Below are 20,284 nucleotides of genomic sequence, written 5' to 3'. Positions count from 1 at the left end.
GCTGCAATTTTGTATCGCTGTTGATAAATCATAATTCATCTCGTTTTCCTTTTATGTTTCATAGAAAAGCAGCAGTGTATTTCTCAGTTTGGAACTAACATTAGTGAAAATAATCCAAGTAATACAGAAATGTATATAAAAGAGTATACAGTTAATCGATTATAGTGTGGGATATATAGATAAAGAATTTAAGGATATTACAAATGATAGATGTAAAATATAAGAAAAGAAGTAAATATAACAGCTAATGAGCTTTATAAAAGATATGTATTGAAATATTGGTAAAGTATAAGATGATTTACTAGTTGATTGTTGAGATTTATGCTTTATACTATTTAGTACGAGTGTTTGTGCTTCGGATAGCTGTCTACCTTCGCTTCACTTCGATGAAAACCAACCTGCGCAGCGACAGGTCGCTCTACCGATTTCCTTTGCGTATCTTGTCAGAATACTGCTACTTTTATTTTTAACCCTCTACCTACACATAGAAACTCTTCATATTATCTGTGAATCTGATTCTTATATGATGCTCTACATCCACATATACTTGGCTGCTTCATATACGGGCAAGCAGCATACTGGTATTTCCCCTTTTTAGTCCTTAGTGTCCCTGATACAGCAAAACCTGGGTGCATTTGAGCTGCGTTTTCTTGCGTTCAAGGCCGTTTTAGATGGTTAGAATAGCACCAAACACTTGCTCTCACCTAGCACTTACTTCCTGACACCTTTGCTCAACTTTTTAAAGACCAAAAAAAACATGGCCAAAATTCGACCAAAAAGCATAAGGTACTTTTTTTTTTTTTAAATTGTTTTTATTGATTGCTCCGTGTAAGTAGGTCCCTAGGGCACTACCAAGAGGCGGGCGCAATTGATATGATATTCAATTGTATTTAGGATAAAGCGATAGATGACAGGAACAGATGATAGATGACAATTGTGATTAGAGAATTACAATTGCTTGTGAATTTCAGTTTGGGCATGTAGTTGAAGGAGCTCGTTCTTGATCTGCTGGACCACATCGATCCATATAAATGGAGTCGAGTGAAAGATCATACGAACTTGAGCTCGCCAAATGTTGCCAAGTGTTACCAGTACGACCATGTGAGCAGTGGTGTATGATTTGGAGACATACTTGATGTTTTCAAAGTCAAGAGAGGAACAGGCTTGGATAATATCACCAATCGAAACGGTTGGCCACAAGAATTCAAAGATGATAGCTTTCCAGATGGATGCCTTACTGGAACAGAGGAAAAGCAAGTGTACAGCATTTTCTTCGTTACCACAGATCGGGCAGAGAGGTGACTCAGCTATCTCAAAGTAGTGTAGCAGGCGTTTGGTCGGGATGGTGTGGGTGAGGAAGCGATAGATGACATTACGGTGGACAAGGTTCAGGGACAGAGACCAGAAGAAATTCCAGTTGGACCTGGCAATGCTGGAGGTGTGAGCCTCGATGCATGCTGTGCGGAATGTTCTGGTTGAAATCTGTCGAGTGAGGCCTTGCTGGCTGTTGAAATCATAGGAGTCAATAAACGGTTTGAAGGAGATGTCGGTTGTGCGGTTGGTGCCACCCTGAGGGGGTTGTAGCATGAGGCTAAAGTACGGCTGGATATGTACTTTGTTCTCGTTGATTTGCTTCAGGATTTTCTTGCAAGCGCGTCGAATGTCAGCTGGGATGGTTGGTGCTTTTCGTGCTTCGAGTTGCAGAGGTTGGTCAGGATTGGGTTGATAAAGATCCTTTACTTGCAACTGAGTGGCCCTAATCGGCATTTTGGAGACAGTGGCAGACGGCTGCAGAATGGCTTTGACAGGTAGGATTGAGGCGGTAGCAATATTGGGGTGAACTGGTTCATTGATGCGTTTGAGGCGGTCAACTGAGCATAAGGTACCCCTCAATGGTTTTTATCAAAAATCAAACAATCACGTTTTTGGCCTTGATAATGAAAACTTTTGCTATGGTATATCTTGAATCAAAATGTTTCTATCGACCTAAGGTAGCCCATGGAGCCACCTTTGTGGAACTTTGATATGTAAAATTTTGACATTTTGGCCAAAAACCTCATTTTATATTATCTAAGGTTGCTCAGTAAGTTTATTCAAAACATCTACTTTACTTGACACCATTGGAAGCACCTTGAAAAGGACTCCAAGAAAGCTTAAAGAAGTATCGGAGGATCATCACATATTTTATAGTCGAATCTGGGCAAAACAGTTCGATCAAATCGAAAATTATTGATATTTAGCCAATCTAGAACAGACAATGAATTGGGTTTGAATTGGCTTTGGCTGGTAGGGCCGGCTATCAAACTCAATACCCTTTTCATCATGAAGGCAATACAATAATAGATGCTTTTGAAGCGTATGGAAAGTAGATGACAAGTTACACAATACTGTTGTTAACCATGTTATTTCTTTGGATGCTATATTTTATAACGCCAGTCTATTCAAATACTTGCCAGACCAACGTCTTTCCGTTTTAAGGCTTTGAAAGTGTCTGGGGGCCATACATTTATTATGTTATGATGAGCCTTTTGACTGTTTGATCGGTTTCCTGACCGACGCTTTGCTTTGGTGGAAGTCAGCCCACGCTGAGGTAGCTCACTCTGCCACAAACCTTTGGCTAATATCGCAAAATTAATAATAATAGTTAAAATGTTAGAAGAAACTTGTTTGTTGATTGATAACGATTTAATATAAAATCTCTAATCATATATGAGCCATGCCAGACAAATGCCTAGCAACTCAGTTTCCATAATAGAGCTGTAGAAGTGTCTAGGGATTGAACATTTATTATGTTATAATTCTATATGTCTGCGATAATGTCCTGGTTAATAAGGATTGAATTGAGATTTGATAACATTTCTGTATTAATAACCTTCGAGGGATAACTTACTTAACTTACCAGAGCTCATGCATATTATTTCGTATGCCTCGGTTATGTCATTGCACTTTATGGATTTAAGAAATAGAGTTTGATAATATGATTGTCCTTTTTGGATACGGAAGACATTGTAGAAGAGCTGATCTGGGCCTTTAATGTATGCCCGCTTGATATGCGGCATCTTCGAGTCAAATTGAGTTGTGAATGGAATGTAAATTATGCGATACTAAGTGTAATGTATTTTGTTTGATGATGAAGAGTAAGATGGATGATTATATGTAGTGACAAGAAAGTGGGTGTTGCAATTCGCAACGACAAAAAAAAAATTACATGACCAAGCAGACAGTGCTACATACACCCCCGAGAGAAACAAAAGCAAAATTAAATGCTGGTAGCAGGAATCGAACCTGCGTCGACACGGCCACAACGTGATGTACTGCCACTATACTATACCAGCGCTTTTGGTGAGCCTACACTTGTCAAACAATGTCGTCGTCGTATTGTCCATCACGATGATGCGAATGTGTCGTCAAGTGCTAGTGCTTCTGATGTTGTTGGTGCTCCTGTTGGTGTCCCTGATGGTGCTGCTGCTGGTTCTGGTGTCGTCTCTGGTGTTGTCTCTGGTGGTGGCTCTTTTGATGACTCTGGTGGTAGTGGTGTTCTTGGTGCTTCTGGTGTCTCTGGTCGTGGTCCTGGTATTGGTGTCTCCCTCGATGGTGGTGCTGTGTCTGGTGTTACGGCTGATAATTCTGATCTGCTCTCTGATTCTAGTGATGATAGTGACTGTACGGATGATGGTGAACCTGTGAATGATCCAATGTCATACATCTCCTACGCTGCTGGTAGTATCATTGACTTGTTCATTGGTACCCATGGCCTCTTGCATCCTTCCTTGATCGTACACTCTAATATGAGTATCAACTCTGATCATCATCCTGTGTCGCTGTCCTTTGCCTTTGATTCTCCCCCTCCTGTTCGTGTGGATCACCCGCGGTGGATGTGGAATCTATCAAAGTTGGAGGACCCAAGTTGCTCCTATGCTCCTCTGTTTGCAAATCGTATTGCTCCCTTTCACGATGACCTGGTGTCTCTGTTGCCCTCTACTGCCTGTCCTGACTTTGATGCATTAGGTAATACTCTCACCGATTGTATTCATTCGTCCTTGACAGAGTCTGTGGGTCGTCGCTTACCAAAGCCTCCTGGTAATGCCTGGTTTTGGACCTCTGATTTGCAAGCTGCCTTTGACCTTCGTGAGCATCTCCATACCCGCTGGCTTCGTTCTCCTAACCCCTTCGAACAATGTAAACGCTGGGGTGAATATCTTGCTGCTAAGAAGGCATTCCAAAAGGCTATTCGTCGTCGGCGTCGTCAAAGCTGGAAACAGTTTTGTACCAAGATGGCTACACAGCCTTTAGGTGATACTACTGGTACGCTCAAGCGGATTATCCGTGGTCGTAGTCTCAGTGCTCCTTTCTCCCACCCTGAAGGTCCTGTTGCTGCTGCTTCTACTATGGCCCAACACCTTCGTGGTATCTATGCTGGTGATTCCCTGCTTCCAAACCGGCCTAATGCTCCTCCTACTCCTCTTATGCCTCATTCTGTGGATGAATGTCCGTTTGATGCCGATGATGTTGACTACTACTTAAGAAAGCGTTTGGCCAGGCGGCGTGCTCCTGGTGGGGACCATATCCGTGCGGAAATGCTCCTTCCTATCCGTGAATCTCTGGTGCCTGTACTTTATCTGTTGTTTCAGCTGTGCTGGCGTTGGTCTCGTACTCCTGCTTCTTGGCGATTAGCACAGGTGGTGCCAATTTACAAGAAGGGTGATCCTCTTGATCCTGGTAATCATAGACCCATCTCTTTGACTTCTGTGTTTCGAAAGTTGTTGGAACGATGCCTTTATGATCCTTTGGTGTCTTCTGCTCCTGCGTTGGATGTGGTGCAAGGTGGTTTTCGTGAGCGTCGTGGTGCTCCTGATCAGGCGCTCTGTCTACATGAACTCTGTCTTCACCATACTCTTGATTATGGTTCTCCTCCTGTTTTGGCTTTTCTGGATATCAAATCTGCATACGATACGGTTGACAGAGCTGTCATTTGGCGTGCTCTCGAAACGTATGTATCAGATGCGATGCTTGGTCTCCTTCAGCATTTGTTTGATGAAGTGTCTGTTCAGGTCTTGGTGTCTGGTGCTGTTTTTGATGGTTTTTGGCCTGGTACTGGTGTGTTGCAAGGCTCCATTTTGAGTCCTTTTCTTTACTCCGTGTACATCAACTCTCTGCCTGCGGTGTTGCGTGCTCCATTTAACCCTCGGGTGGTGGAGCGTCCTCCTCGTTTGTATAACGGTCTTTGGATCAATAGTTTGATGTATGCTGATGATGTGGTGCTAATTGGAACTGCCGAGTCTATGCCTTTGTTACTTGCTCGTGTGGAAGCTCATTCTGTGTCTCTGGGTTATCGGTGGAACCCTCTGAAATCTGTCGTCCTCAATGCTGGTGTTGGTGGTGGTGCTACTGGTGTCTCTCCTGGTCTTGGTGCTGGTGTTTCTCTGTCTCTCTATGGTCAAGCTATACCTACTGCTCACTCTTTTACCTACCTTGGTTTGCCGTTCAATGTGAAGGGTAGCTTGGACACCGATCTCTTATTGACTAGAAATAGTCAATCAGCGTTAGGTGCTATGCGTGGTTTGCAATCTCTTGGCCTTCATTCTGCTGGTTTCTCCAAGCTCCTATCTGCTAAACTGTATGCGGCCTTTATTCGGCCCAAACTTGAGTTTGGTCTGTCTATTTCCTGGTTCTTGAAACGTCATTTAAAGCTTTTGGAAAAAGCTCAAAATCAGTGTCTTCGTCTGGCCTTTGGTGGCCATCGTACCTCTTCCGTCGTGGTTTTTCGACATTTAACCAATCTTCCAACTATGGAGGAACGTGTTGATATTCTGACTAGTAAAATGCTCTGGCGGGTGCATACGCAATTGCCTGGTGATACTCTTCTTATGGTTTTGGCTCCCTCTCTTGTGTCCTTCAAGCATCGTTTGAACAAGTTGGCCGTCAAAAATCCAATCTGGGATCCTACTTTTGCTGGTGGTGGTGCTGATAATTCTCTTGCTTTGGATCGTCGTGGTCTTGCTGACAAGATCAAGGTGTATCGTCTTGATTCCCTCCAATGTCGGTTACATCCTGCTCCTCCTGTTTCTCCTCCTGTTCTCCTCTCTGCTTGTCGTCCTTCACTCATGGTTGATCCCATCCTGTATCTTCCAATGTCTGTGTTTGACCGTAGTCGTATTCTCCGTTGGCGTATGGGATGGCTACCTGCTAGGCCAGTTCCATGTCGCTGTGGTGCTCCTCACGCTAGCCGCAACCATCTGCTAGAGTGTCTTGGTGTTGCTTCAAAGCTTTTGTTTACTGATGATCCTCTTGGTGCTGATTATTTGCCCAATCCTCTGGACTTTTGGCTCAATCGACTACCTCGTATGCAACCTTCTGCCTCTAAACTCGTGTCGTCTCGCTCCTTTTGGTCTGTTCGCTGGCCTGTCATGCTCCAAATCTTTTTGGATATCGACATGATCTGTCATCCTGATGCTGAATTTACTGGTAAAGCTCTGGACTCGTCTGGTTCTGCCTTTCTCGACTGGTTGACCCCGGTTTCCTCAACTACCTCTGTTTCGGGTACGCCTCCTATCTCTTCCTCAGATAGTGCTGGCATTACTGCCGCTATTCCACATCTTTTGTCTCACTAAGATGCTGTTTCTCTGCTGTCCTTTTCCAACTGTTTTCGTTTGCCTTTTTTTTGAACCAAGGATTTAATCTTTAAATTTTTTGTTATTTTTTTATATTCTCTTTCTGAATTTATTTCCAGCTGTCATCATTTTGATCCGCACTATAATGAGCACTTTGCCCTACAGGGACGCAGCTCCAATATTATATCTCTTCAATAAACATTTCAACTATACTATACCAGCTACTGTTGTAATGATAAGCGTGCTGTTTGATATAGTTTGCATTATTTTGAGAATGTTGAGTTACAGTAACTCGAGATGAGGGAGGATGATCAATACAAGGCAAATAGCTGGTGCAGGCAAATCAATGAAGGTTTATTCAAGTATGGATGTGGAATTATCAAGAACATACGACATGATTGCATCAGTATTTGGTGAATGTATTTGAGATTATCAGCCTATCTTCAATTAGAGGAACTCATGTGAAATGTGTGGAAATAGTTTATTAGGTCCACGCATGGAGATTACCAGTATACACATTTTATGACACCAACAGCATCACATAAGGAAAACAATGTAAAACCACCAAACTTATAATAAGCAACACATTTAAAAGGCTCTCATCTTCTCAACAATTTGGCCTTATCTATCAAACATCAATATTTATACAAATCAAACAAGCAATCACTTCAAGAATCAATACTCACACCCAACAAAACCAAGCACTAACTGAAAAACAAGATAAGCAACACATGGATCAAGACTCTCACGCCAAACTAGACACTTGGTAACGCATGTCAAGATGAATCATTATTCCCACATCCACATCGACACTGGAATAAACAACATGCGAAGAGATTTCATGGGCAACCTTTGGAATTGAACAAGAAGCAATGAAGTTACAACGATACAGGAATTGGAAAGCTATAAATAATCTTGAAGTTTTGAATAAATGAACATATCATCTTTACTAAGAAATACTTTATTTCGAACACCCTTCAAAGTTGTTAAGCACAAAGAATAAAAGGATTATTATTTGTAGCTTATAAAAAATGTTCGATATTATAAAAACAAGAAAAGACTTATTTGAATAAGATCAGACACAAAAACTAAAGATTTATTGATGAAGACAAGAGTTATTCTATTTATACTAAGTTCCGAATGCCAAAGTAGCAATTTATCTTGTACAACGCTTATCACATCTGGTGAACCTCAGTATTTAGATAGCTGAGATGCACTTCACTTATCATAGCTTGTCCATGTTGTTGCACAACACAGACATATCTACCCATCAAGAATACCTTAATCTTTATAGACAGTTGTAGCCCTTCTGGCACAACAATCACCTCAAGATAATCAATTTCCCAAGTTCATGTTCGTACAAGATGGTGCAAACTTTGTCCTGGGCAGAACAGCCGGAAACAATGTCTATATGCCAACATCCACGTTTCGCAGACCGTAAAATATAAACTACACGGTAGAATCTACTCGACTAGCTTTGATGGTGTACATTTTTATACGAGGTGTTATAAAACAATTGGTGGAATTGTATATCTCGTGGATATTGACAATTGGCAGCAATAACAAATGAAGGTACTCACCTCGAATTTGGACGTAGCAGAGCGTCTTCTAAAAGATATTTCCAACACGGTATATGCATGCTAAAAAAGAGTATAAATATTTGCTAAAAAAAATGGACTTGCCAGATCAGAAAATAAATCTGCATGAATAAAAGTTAAAATTTGACATCCATTACTCCTCTACATTCTATATACTCTACTCCCTATACTCCCTAGGTCTACCTACACCCTATGCATCCTGTATCTACCTACATCTATACACCCTATCCCTACCTGCGCCCTATACCCCACGGCCTATCTATTATCCGGATTACACCCTAACTTTTATACACCTTTCTTTATCCTACGCCTATTCTTGGAAAGATCGGGGTTTCAAGTCAAACAAAAACTCCGAAATCGGAGTCCAAAATTTACTGGCGGGATATGCTTCTAAATAAGGCAGGTACTATTGCTATATGAGAGAAGTGGTATCAGTAACATATGCTCTGTTGGCTCTATTGGATTTTTTTTATGAAATATACTTCCTTCATCCATGAACCAGGTATGCGTTTAACGATTTCGTACTAAAGGAACACGAATTATGTTTCAATAGCGTCGCTCCAATCGAGCAACATTATAGCATTTCATGTTATATAATAATAGTAATAGTATTAGCTAATTGAAATCGCCTCTACTAAAAAATTTAATTGTGGTCAAACTCACAAAGATAATAAGAGAAACAATAGAGGAGCGTGTTTTTCATTAGAGGAATAGAATTTGTTTGCCACTCATCTCTGATCTCTACCTTTTTCTGTCATTTGTGATGACCTCGAAGACGGCATCACATTGTATCATGATAAAAACTGCCAATCGTGGAACTGTCTTTTTCTCTTATTCCAGCTGTTATATGACATTTATTTCGTATTCTATCGTAAACTCAATGAATATCTTGGATTTTGTTTCCATGCAAATATATAAAGCTGCTGAAGTGAACTAGACTAGATTCCCATTGCAGTAAAAAGGGGGTTAAAAAAGCAGGTAGAATACTGTTAAAATCCTTCTTTATTTGAAATTAGGATAATGTGCAATAAAATGTATATTCTACGTCTCTATTTATATTATTTGGTTTATATCTCTTATCTGGCAGCAGTTTAGTAGTTGCCAGTGATTCCATTACTTTATATATTTTTGTTGGGTCATTTAGTTGTTGATCTGATGGATCAAGAACGGTATTTCAATATATGGTTTTTGAATCATGCGTAAAGAATAGCTCTTTATTGTTGAGCCTGTATCCTTTTTAGGTATATTTATGTTACAACACATTACACTACCCTTGACATTTACTTTAGTATCTGTCATCTCTTATTTTAGAGCATTTAACCCTTGCTATCATCATGCTAATACTATTATTATGCATGCCTATCTGCTGATGGCAGCATGGTTTGATTGAGATGACATTTATTTTGGGCTTTGTTTATGATGGGTGAAGTGAACTAGACTAGATTCCCATCATAAACAAAACCCAAAATAAATGTCATCTCAATCAAACCATGCTGCCATCAGCAGATAAGCATGCATAATAATAGTATTAGCATGGTGATAGCAAGGGTCAAATGCTCTAAAAATAAGAGATAACAGATACTAAAGTAAATGTCAAGGGTAGTGTAATGTGTTGTAACATAAATATACCTAAAAAGGATACAGGCTCAACAATAAAGAGCTATTCTTTACGCATGATTCAAAAACCATATATTGAAATACCGTTCTTGATCCATCAGATCAACAACTAAATGACCCAACAAAAATATATAAAGTAATGGAATCACTGGCAACTACTAAACTGCTGCCAGATAAGAGATATAAACCAAATAATATAAATAGAGACGTAGAATATACATTTTATTGCACATTATCCTAATTTCAAATGAAGAAGGATTTTAACAGTACTTTACCTGCTTTTTTAATCCCTTTTTACTGCAGCTGCGAATCTGGTAAAAACTACGATCCACAAATAAGTATGATTGATATGATATGAATTATCTTTTGTAGAATATTCAGTTGATCTTTAATTGCCTTTTCTGCTTAAACTGCGATGTGTTCTTTGTTAGAAGTACACTCCCTTTGGGTCAAAAATTTCAGGTAGCAGCTTTACTACGCCTACCATTTAACACTGAAAGTGCGACGACGAGCAGCTATTGAAGCAGTACAATTGCAATCTCATACATGTCGAACATCATAATCACGACGCAGTGTTTATTCAAAAGAAATTCGCTGATGCTACGCAAAATGGCAATTTTAGTAGTAATTTAATAACTTTAAATAGTAGAAATGATGTACAGAATAGTAATTTTGTAAAAATAGTATGAAATATAGAGTAATTTGAGTTGGTAGGGAGTGTAAAGGAGAGTGGGGGGAGAAATAAATAAGTAGTGTTCATATTATCATTATTGTTGCTGTTGTAATGAGGGTGGAGGAGGTTGGTTATCGAGCATGTAATTGCCAGGAACCAAGCCTCGTTGGCCAGCTCCAACTGGACCCAGTCTCTCGGCTTCCCACCAGCCGTCCATCTGCTTGTGTATAATACCAACTACTTCGTCTGCTTGGAAAGACATTTCACCGTCAATCTGCAAAACGACAGTTTGATTAGCGTAAGAAATAGAGCATAAAGTATCGCAAAAAGTACTTACAGTAGCTTCAAAAGGCCATTGCGCTTTAGCAAATCCAATAAAGCGATCAGCACTAAATGGTGCTTTAACTAATTGTGGTGGAGACAATTGTTGTTGCGTCGCTTGTTGCTGTTGCGGTTGGGAGGTTTGTTGTTGTTGCCCACTGTGATTGCTCTTTAAATCAGACTGTGAGAGCTCGTGAAGCGAAGGTTGCTTTTGGTACATGTGTTGTTGGCTAAGAGGTCTTGGTTGTTGCTGCATGTAAGGCTGATTTTGCTGTTGTTGTTGCATGTAGGATGGATCTGGAGGTTGTTGAGTATACATGGCAGCAGCAGCGGCGGCAGCAGATTCTTTCTCTTTCTCCTTTTCTTTCTCCTTCTTTTTTTCTTTTTTACCACCACCAAAGAAACCTAGAGAGAATCGACCCGTTTTGTTTTCCTTCTCTTTTGATTTGACTGACGATTCGCCATTAAACTGTTTGGCATTCTTTCCGAATCGTTTTTTGGTGTCCTCTTCGAAATTATGCTGCTGCTGTTGCTGTTGTATGAGCATTTGCTGTTGCTGCTGCTGTTGTTCAGAAAGCTTGATGGATGAAGATCGAGGCCCAGGCATACCAAGTTGATAGCTAGCATGCCCGTTTCCATAGTAACCGCTACCATTGCTCGGCAAAGGAGCTCTCATAACACGATGATCGTCAGCACTGAATTCTTCCTGCCAAGGTGCGGGACGAATACCACCCTCTTCTATTCCATTTTGCTGGTTATTGATATACCCACGAATGACATTTCGATCCATTGTTTGTGGTTGAGATTGCTGTTGTTGATGCAAATCCATCTTTTGTTGCACTGGAGACATTTGAGATCGTCTTTTACCGTCAGCAATGACCTGTTGTGCAGCATTCTGGGCCACATCAGACGCGGGTTTCACGGAATTGGGAATATCGATAGTGAGAGGGACAGTGGGTCTATGCGGTTTGGGATGACGGTGGACGTCGTCTTCGACATGATCTGCCTCAGCTGCTGCCGGAGACGTGTTTAGGTCAGCAGCAGAGGAATGCTCGGCTAGTGATGCGCTTGCAATAGGGGGAGGTGTGGGAGAGGCCATACTGTTACGAGAAGAGGTGGATCCATCAAACATTCTAGCATTCATTGCACGAACAGGTAATTGCTGAGGTCGACGAATGGATGAAATAACCCATTTCTCATCCTTTGGTGGTGGCCGTGGCATTCTGTTATGATATTCCTTCTCGTCTTCATTTTCCTCATAATCGTCATCGTCGTCGTTCTTGTTGATCATTTCACGATTCAAAGAAGAGGCTCTGCTGCCATTCTGAGACGAGGGGGGCTTCTGCGAAAGCAATAAGGAAGAGGTACGTACACCAACTACAGGCTTCATATTGGGTACTGTTTCTGGAGCTGCATGATTCATTTCGTCCTGAGAAGGAGGAATGTCCCTTGTCGTGAAAATGGCACCGTTGCTGTTGTAGACAGGATTTGGCATAGGTTTGTATTTCTGATTCAAGTCTTTGCTGGATCCGTTGCTGATCATAGATTCATTTCTAGTCGCCAGAGTATCAAAAGGCATAAGTATAGGTGTCTCTGATGAGAGAGGTGCAAGTTCAACGGCGCTGTTGGATTTGGCCACGCTATCCAATTGCTCCTTTTGCAAATCGTATTGGCTGGTAGCTCTTTCTTCCTTCATCCCTAATGCGTTGTAAATGCTACCAGAAAAGTCATCTGAAATAGGGCGGTTTGATGTGGTGGGAGATAGTTTCTCTCCGGCAGCAGGAGCAGCTGGTGGTATAGGACGAGCCATCATGATAGGAGGCAAAGATTGCTTAGGGCCATTGCTGGTATGAGAAGAGGAAGCATAGGATTCTCGCTTATTGTTTGTAGCTGCTTCAATGACGGCAGCAGAAGTTGCAACAGCGTCATGACTACTGTTCTTTTGATTCAAGATTTGCTCTACTTCCTTCATTGCTGTACTGACAGGGCCGTTGCTTTGATCTGTTGTATTTGTAGCACCAGACAATGGGGGTTGCTGTTGTTCTTTTTCTGGAACTTCTCTCTTCTCATCTACATCACCAGATGTCAGTTGCTGTGGCGAAGTTATGATATTGAATTGATGATTCTCATGTTCGCTTTGTGGAGTGGTGTTTTGCACTTCCAATTGACGCAGCTGGCGATCGACAGATTTCAGTTCTTCGTCAGGGTTGGTTAAAATAGTGACAGGTGGATGAGGAGGCAATTTCTTTGCTGCAGCAGTAGATTCAGAAGTTTCACGTGGGATGGCATCAGGAAGGGAATCGGCGGACGATGTTGTTTGAGGTAAAGGGGCTGATAGCGGTTGATCTAGATCACTATAAGTAGAGGTTGTTGCCATTGTTCCTATAATTGCAGGAGCAGCAGCAGCAACGCCAGGCATGATTGGAGCTGAAGTCACAGTTGCTGCAGATGTTGGCATTGTCGTCTGAATGTGCGATGCGTCGTAAAGCATTTCGTATTGCATTGGAGCTAATTCGTAGAGTTACAGATTAGGAAATTGATCACCAACAAATACAAAAGTACATCATATACAGTACCTGGTATTCTGTTCCCTGTTCCATAGCGTTGCACAAAGGCTGTAACATCCTTTTGAACATCAGTGATTTCCAAAGCAGTGCGTATCCTGTCACAGCATTCCTCGTCGATACTGAATGTAATTGTCATCATATTGGCAAAGGACCATAGTGTACTTCGCAGATAACTGATCCTTTTCACTTCCATCTCCTGATACACATCAGCGGTTGCGCTCCAATCATTCACCCACTTGTCATTGACAGCATTGAAATTATCGACAGATCGCTTATAAACTTGATCTAACATTACAATTAATAAAACGCATATTAAATCTGATTTCATCCTTGATGTTACCAGCAACTGCTACCATTCTTTTTTGTTCGTCAATTTCCTTTTCAATCTATGAGAAACATGGTTAGACAAAATAGTTACAATAATGATGATATGATCTTTTTATATCATGATTTACCTTGGCAATATCTTCAGTTGAGCCATTGCCTAATTCAAATCGATATGCCTCCATTGATTTTAGTTTGTTGTATTCGCTCAAACAGTATTCTTTGGCCTACAGTAAAGCATCAGCACAAGACGCAGAAACATACTTTTTGGTTGAACAATTTACTCGTGCGACATCAGCTTCGTGTAAGTTCTTGAGTTGCTTTGAATTCTCTATGTGTTGCTGTTGCTGCAATCAAAATAGTTGTCAATACAGCACATTCCCTGTATCACATCCATCTTTCTTTACCATTTTGCGAACATCTCTTTGATCCTTCAGAAACCCGTCCAGCGGTACCTCAAGGTGATCCTGTAATTGCTGTGCTAGATCAATATGAGCACGAGCAGTTGTTTCCAATGCAGAGGGGATGCGTGATAAGGTCTCTGCGAAACTGTGCTCTTCAAGCTCTCCTATTCTCGATGTCTGTGCTAGCTTCAAGAGACGCTCGCCATAGTCTTGTTCGATGCTTGCGCTGTAAATCATACACGTATAAGCACTTTGATCGTGTTGCAGTTCTCTTTTCGTCTGATGTTACCGTAATTGATAGAGTTTCTTCAGTTCTTCGCATGTGTCCTTTGATTTTCTCAAACGATTGGACAAAATCTCGACGCCTTTGCTTTGATCATCCTATTGTGTGTTCTTTTGTCAGGAAAAGCTACTTGGCTAAAAGGACATGGAGTAATTTACCCAAAAAGCATCTTTGAAGCTTATGCCAGTGTTACTGGATGGTTGTTGTTGTTGCTGCTGCTGTTGTTGATGCGGATGCTGCTGCTGCTGTGGATGCGCTATTCCAGAAGCCATCATAAGTTATGAAGCTTTTTCTTTTGCAAAAAAAAAATTAGAGAGGAAAAAAGTATGATGAAATTGGTATTTCCTTCAATAAAATAAACTTGCTCAGTTGGAAAATAAAAAAGAAAATGTAGCCAAGAATTTTATTTATAGGATTCGAAACGAAAGAAGAAAAAAATGAAATTGAGTGACGACAGTAATAGGAGGAGACAGAGGAAGGAAAGAATGAAGGGTCAAAAGGGGTGTAAGGAAGATTACAGTGTGGTGACAGGTTCAGCCAATGTGGTCAATCGCTCAGCCAGCCAGCCACAGCGAAATGCCAATGCTGGGCCACTTTTTACATTTTACATATTCAACCGTAACTCTTTCTTCCATCATTTGAGTTACTGAGATTAAACAGTGAACAGAACATAGGATGTGATTGTTTGTGAGATGCATACAGTTGCGCTCTGTTCATATTTTTTGCTCGAAAACATCAGCTATACCAGACTTTCCTCAGTCTCCCATTCTAGGTTATCCACATCAAACTTCATTGCTCCGTATTTTTCTGGCATTTGAGATTCCTTCTTGAGACGTGTCCAATGTAGAGAGTTTCCCCAACATTTGAATAAAATGGAATGAATATTCGGGCAGGGCCTGAAAATGTCTTTTTCACCACAGAAATGCTGCAATAGAAGTGTTCTTTTCAGCGAGTTGTTCTGGACCACATTTTCATGTGTATATTTGTGCTGGAAATAGCAATATGTACACAAAGAGAAGCTCTCTGTATCTATGAGTAGAAAGCGATTGACATTGCTACGCGGATTCTGAATCCAAAGTGCCAGTGATATAGTGGCATGATGATTACATATCTCTTGTCAGGGGAAACCATTATCGTTTCCATGGCAACAAAATGATTCCGAGCACCATTATCATGTATCTTGGCTGTGATAACGTAATGCCCGCGGATGATAAAAATAAACAAAACGGACGAGATGCCACAAACAGCATTTATTTGTAAACAAGGAAATAGGTGCGTTCTAGAGTATCCCAAATGCTGCTCATCCCAAAAATCCACGGTTTAACCATACTACTACCCACTAGACAGTGATTGGTTGGATAAAGGTATTACGGAAATAAAAGGATTTCTCAAAAGGTTAGGTGCAAAGTTTACACACCTTTTTTTTTTTGCGGGGTGAGTCATTTTAAGAGATGCTATTATTAGTCTCACCTATTCATTTAGTCATGCTGCCATAATTCCACCCAATCGACTTGGACATGGGCCGACCCATTTTCATCATGCTAAACTAAGCTGTATTTGGAACAAAATGTCCCACGGCATATAGTTTCATATAAATAGGGATCAAATTTGAAATTTCAGAAGTGATCTTCAGGTTATCATATTAACTCTTTCTTTTACATTACCAAACTCTCTCTGTCTATTACTCTAAAATGGATCCTGGTTACAAGCTTCTCCAACACATCAAGACTGTCCCCAACTTGATCAATGAGGACCCTAGTATCACTACCCCCAAGAACTCTAGCTTTATGGACATGCCTTGGTCTGAATTCTCCAAATTGCTCAATACAAACAAGCGTCGCTCCTCTGCTTCAGCGAGTAGTACTACCTCTGAGGAATCGACCGATTCTGATGCCACTAAGGAAGACTTTTCTCTTGGTAATTGGGACTCTATGACCGGCTATCAAGACAGTGAACATAGAAACACTTTATAAACTACTCATTAGCAATCCACATCCAAGCACATTTCTTTTAATTATAGCATTCGTCAGTTTTTTTCTCTCTTCCTAAATAATGTCATACCTCTCTGTTTCTCTCTCTACTCAATAAACATCACTCTTGTTAATCTTCTGTTTGTAACACACTACTTATAATGATTCTCTCACGATCCATGTCTTGTAGAACTAATTTGAACTTGGCGGATGATCCTCTAACGCATCATGAACACTACTTGGCAAATATGATTCAAGCTGAAAAGCAGACAAGCATAGTATTGTCGTGTCTACTCAGGATACTACTGCTCTACAAACATGATGCTCGCTACAAGAACTCACCTCGCTATCTAAGATTGTGGATTACCTATATTTTCTATCTTCGTACACCTCTCATTTATCCTACTTTATTTGGTTTGATAGATAACAGAATAGGCGATAAGGTTGCTCTTCTCTATGAAGCTATTGCATATCAGCAATTGAAAGAAGGACGGTAAGCTTCATATGAGAGCGCATAGCTATCTGACTCAACGTGCTCTAGATACCGCGATGTGGAGGCGACACTCAAACTAGGCATCAGACGAAGGGCTTTTCCACTAGGCAAGCTGAATCGCATCTTGCAAGAATACAAGTCGACTGGATCACTGCACTTTGATGTGAGCCAATACACACTGGATTCATACCAAATATCGACTCAAATCGATCAACATGAAGAGCATGCAGCTAACGTAAGGAATACTTGGCTGTCCATGTATCCAATGCTTAGCTTGATGGTCGATACAATGTAGGTGCTAAATGTCAACCAGCCTTTGAGATGCCATTTGAATTGGATCAATTTGAAATTGCAACATGCAACACGCGCAAATGTACTTCGTCGATGCTCCAAGCACCATTCTTCCTATGAGGAATTGCGAGCCAAAACCTATTACAATGGTCTCATTTACAACGCAATCAACATGGGTCAATGTATCAAAAAAGGGGGGAACAATACCGTACGGGGTTTTACATTTCAATTGCAAAAGGAGACTCCTGCTGCTCTATTCCCGCATTATAGTAGCAAGGTTATTCCGGTCCAAGAAAAGGAGACGAATGATCATCAGCAGGTGGTACAATTGCCACACAATCCTGGTTTTATTGCACATCAACTCATGCTGAGTGGTGTACTTGACCGTGAGACTTACCACTTTCTAGACACATCAAGTGCACAAGATGATATTCTGGTCAAATTAAAGACTTGGTTCCATGGCAAGGCATCCAGCAAGCTTGTTCAGAAAAAGCCCATCATGTTGGACAAGGACTCATTTCACGTGGTGCGCCAACTAGGCCAAGGTGGTCTGGCTGATGTCTATTTAGTTCAACACACAGAAACCTCTGCCTATTATGGTCTCAAAGTACAACAGCCTGCTCATCCTTGGGAATATTACATACTCTGCCAGATACACAGCCGAAAATCAACTGATATCAATGTACTGGACGTGTATGATTTCTACCACTACAGCGATGCGAGCTTTCTGTTGATGCAGCTGATTCGAAACGGCACCTTGCTAGACGCTCTCAACTTGTATCGTCTCTCCAAATGCTGCATGCCTGAATCAATTGTTGTTATCATCATCACACACTTGCTGGAAGAGTTGATCAAGTTACACCACATTCAAATTGCTCACAATGACCTTAAATTGGATAATATCATGCTAGTCTTTTCCTCTGTAGAAAGAAATATTGCTGAATTCCCAAGGTTAATGATGATAGACTTTGGTCATTCCATCAACGTGTCAGCATTACCTCCGCATAGTTTATGTAAAGCAAACTGGCCACCAGCTTGTCCAAGATCAGACTTTCCAAAGCTGAATCAACCATATCCGCCATTCCACGCAGACTATTGGCAATTAGCGGCTATGGTACACCTGCTGTTGTACGGTACACCCATGCTGACAAGTAAAACCAGCCGTGAACAGTACACAATATTACAGCCTATTCGACGCTATTGGCAAAAGGACGTTTGGACGGATTTCTTCCAGACCTTACTGAACCCAACACTGAGCTCTGAACATGTCAAACTGCAAGATCTACTGGGCCGATTTCAACAAGCTAGTCGAAATGTACCTCGACACGAAATCAACTCGTTCACATCGATGCTCCAGGATAAAGTATTTACTAAATAGCTATTCATTTGGCATTTCGTAATGTAGAAATAAACTATTTTCCCATCTTTTTCAACCGGAGCTGTGTCATTTAAGTGCAATGGGTTAAATTAGTTGGGGCGAAGGACACTGCTAGGACACAATTTGTGTCTTCGGATTATTAAGGCGCAACCTAACTCAACTTGTCGCTTTTTGGAGGCAATAACATGTTGCAGGGCACAATTGCATTCTATTGTAAACTTGTATGTGTGCCCAATTTAAGAACAGAACAAGCTTTCATCCAAACATTAACATAAAAGGTGATTATTCTTCAAGCAGTGGTTTCATAGAGCTATAAAAGGTGATTTTTGTCAAGACCTACCCTACTATGTTCAATACTGTTGATTTGGTGCCTGAAAAAAGCTGCGAGATCTCTTGAAGTTAAAAAAAAAAAAAAAAAAAAAAAAAAAAAGAGGCATGCACTATTCAATAATCATGAAATGTGCCTCATGTAAATGTTCAGGCAAGCAAAATACATGGGCCTTGTCAATATCTAATAGCCATCATCAAGTACTGTGCTTATGGAATCAAGTAACATAGTCTGTAACAAGGTATCATACGAAATCTGAGCTGTGGTAGAATGATATACACAATGCATTGCTTATACGGTATTCCGCTATATGTCCAATCTCAGAGATGGTAATGTTATCCTCATCCAACATGCGACACAGAAAAAGATGTCTTTCTTTGATATCAAAGCTGTTGATTTATTTGATTGTGGTTTGAGCAAGAGCGTCAATCCCATTGCAATTATTGACGGCATCAGTGCCAGTGTTCAGGAATTATTCGTTTCTAGTGGCTTCTCTCACTCTTTTTGAGTCGATCAATCGGTTTCAAATGCTGCAAGAGTATTCTGACCCTGCAACCTCTCTTGGAAACGAAGAAACATTCGTCAAGTATGAAATGACAGCCAACAAAGTCGACAATGCTGTCTTTTCCAATAGGCGAAAGAAGAGGAAGAAGCCATCAGTCAAGAAGCTACAGAAAGGAAGGGCAACTGGACAAATCCGCTTGAAGAAACTTCACCAACATTTGGTAGCCAGTGAAGCCAGATCTGCTGCAACCATGTCCACCTTCAACAAGCCAAAGATGGTTTCCTTCATAGGAAACTGGCATCGCAATGCTCAGTACCTCCGTGGCCACAGTACTCGAAGTATGAAGCCGTACATGTCAACGCTATCCACAAGAAGCACAGTCAGATTGGTGGATGAATACAATTCTACAAAAATTTGCTGCTCCTGTTTCAAGGAGACACAGAAACAACTGGCGCGTGATGAGGATAATAGAATGAAGAGGAACCTCGGTGCCGTTACATGCTTTAACCCTGAGTGTCCAAAAAGGCTGGCTAAACAAACTACCATGAATCGTGATGAGCAAGGAGCGAGTAACATTGCCCTCTTTGGTTTTTCGGCACTGGTCTCACTTGACAACAAGGTGTTGCCTCCTTTCAGTCGAGTTCAAAATCCTGATAAGTAAGTTGGCCTTTTCACTGGGATCTATCAGCAGATTTTTTGACCTCTTACTTTTTTTATAGGTACGTCTTATCCCCCACTTATTCACATGTCTTTGCACGCCAGACTGGCAATACGAGGACACCCGCTTAGTCGGTGAATTATTGCAATAAAACCAATTAGTTGCATCAAATATGTCATGATTCATACGATGCGTCAAATTTATTACTAATATTAGGTTGCGCCAGACTATTCAGCGAATGGCATCTTGAATTCAGGCACTGA

The 20,284-nt window shown here is 41.0% G+C and overlaps 6 protein-coding genes across 6 annotated transcripts; 4 read left to right on the top strand and 2 right to left on the bottom strand.

Moving 5' to 3' along the window:
* Window positions 1-948: 948 nt before the first annotated feature.
* Window positions 949-1,767, bottom strand: ATC70_006749 (uncharacterized protein; the record flags this gene model as incomplete). Its single annotated transcript, XM_064826020.1, has 1 exon — window positions 949-1,767. The coding sequence occupies one exon, from the start codon at window positions 1,765-1,767 to the stop codon at window positions 949-951; it is 819 nt and encodes a 272-aa protein (XP_064687534.1).
* Window positions 1,768-3,263: 1,496 nt separating this feature from the next.
* On the top strand, window positions 3,264-6,611 carry ATC70_006748 (uncharacterized protein; the record flags this gene model as incomplete). Its single annotated transcript, XM_064826019.1, has 1 exon — window positions 3,264-6,611. The coding sequence occupies one exon, from the start codon at window positions 3,264-3,266 to the stop codon at window positions 6,609-6,611; it is 3,348 nt and encodes a 1,115-aa protein (XP_064687533.1).
* Window positions 6,612-10,593: 3,982 nt separating this feature from the next.
* Window positions 10,594-14,673, bottom strand: ATC70_006747 (uncharacterized protein; the record flags this gene model as incomplete). The annotated part of the gene is made up of 9 exons (XM_064826018.1): window positions 10,594-10,773; window positions 10,837-13,328; window positions 13,397-13,672; window positions 13,728-13,773; window positions 13,843-13,938; window positions 13,996-14,058; window positions 14,119-14,341; window positions 14,405-14,496; window positions 14,557-14,673. 9 exons carry the CDS (start codon window positions 14,671-14,673, stop codon window positions 10,594-10,596), a joined length of 3,585 nt encoding a protein of 1,194 aa, XP_064687532.1.
* A 1,416-nt stretch (window positions 14,674-16,089) lies between these two features.
* ATC70_006746 (uncharacterized protein) lies at window positions 16,090-16,371 on the top strand (the record flags this gene model as incomplete). Its single annotated transcript, XM_064826017.1, has 1 exon — window positions 16,090-16,371. One exon carries the CDS (start codon window positions 16,090-16,092, stop codon window positions 16,369-16,371), a length of 282 nt encoding a protein of 93 aa, XP_064687531.1.
* Window positions 16,372-16,529: 158 nt separating this feature from the next.
* ATC70_006745 (uncharacterized protein) lies at window positions 16,530-18,530 on the top strand (the record flags this gene model as incomplete). Its single annotated transcript, XM_064826016.1, has 3 exons — window positions 16,530-16,861; window positions 16,910-17,096; window positions 17,157-18,530. 3 exons carry the CDS (start codon window positions 16,530-16,532, stop codon window positions 18,528-18,530), a joined length of 1,893 nt encoding a protein of 630 aa, XP_064687530.1.
* An 855-nt stretch (window positions 18,531-19,385) lies between these two features.
* ATC70_006744 (uncharacterized protein) lies at window positions 19,386-20,024 on the top strand (the record flags this gene model as incomplete). The annotated part of the gene is made up of 1 exon (XM_064826015.1): window positions 19,386-20,024. The coding sequence occupies one exon, from the start codon at window positions 19,386-19,388 to the stop codon at window positions 20,022-20,024; it is 639 nt and encodes a 212-aa protein (XP_064687529.1).
* Window positions 20,025-20,284: the final 260 nt, after the last annotated feature.

This window comes from Mucor velutinosus (assembly GCF_035048745.1).
Source record: "Mucor velutinosus strain NIH1002 chromosome Unknown tig00001547, whole genome shotgun sequence".
NCBI lineage: Eukaryota > Fungi > Mucoromycota > Mucoromycetes > Mucorales > Mucoraceae > Mucor > Mucor velutinosus.
This window is presented reverse-complemented; position numbering and strand designations above follow the sequence as displayed.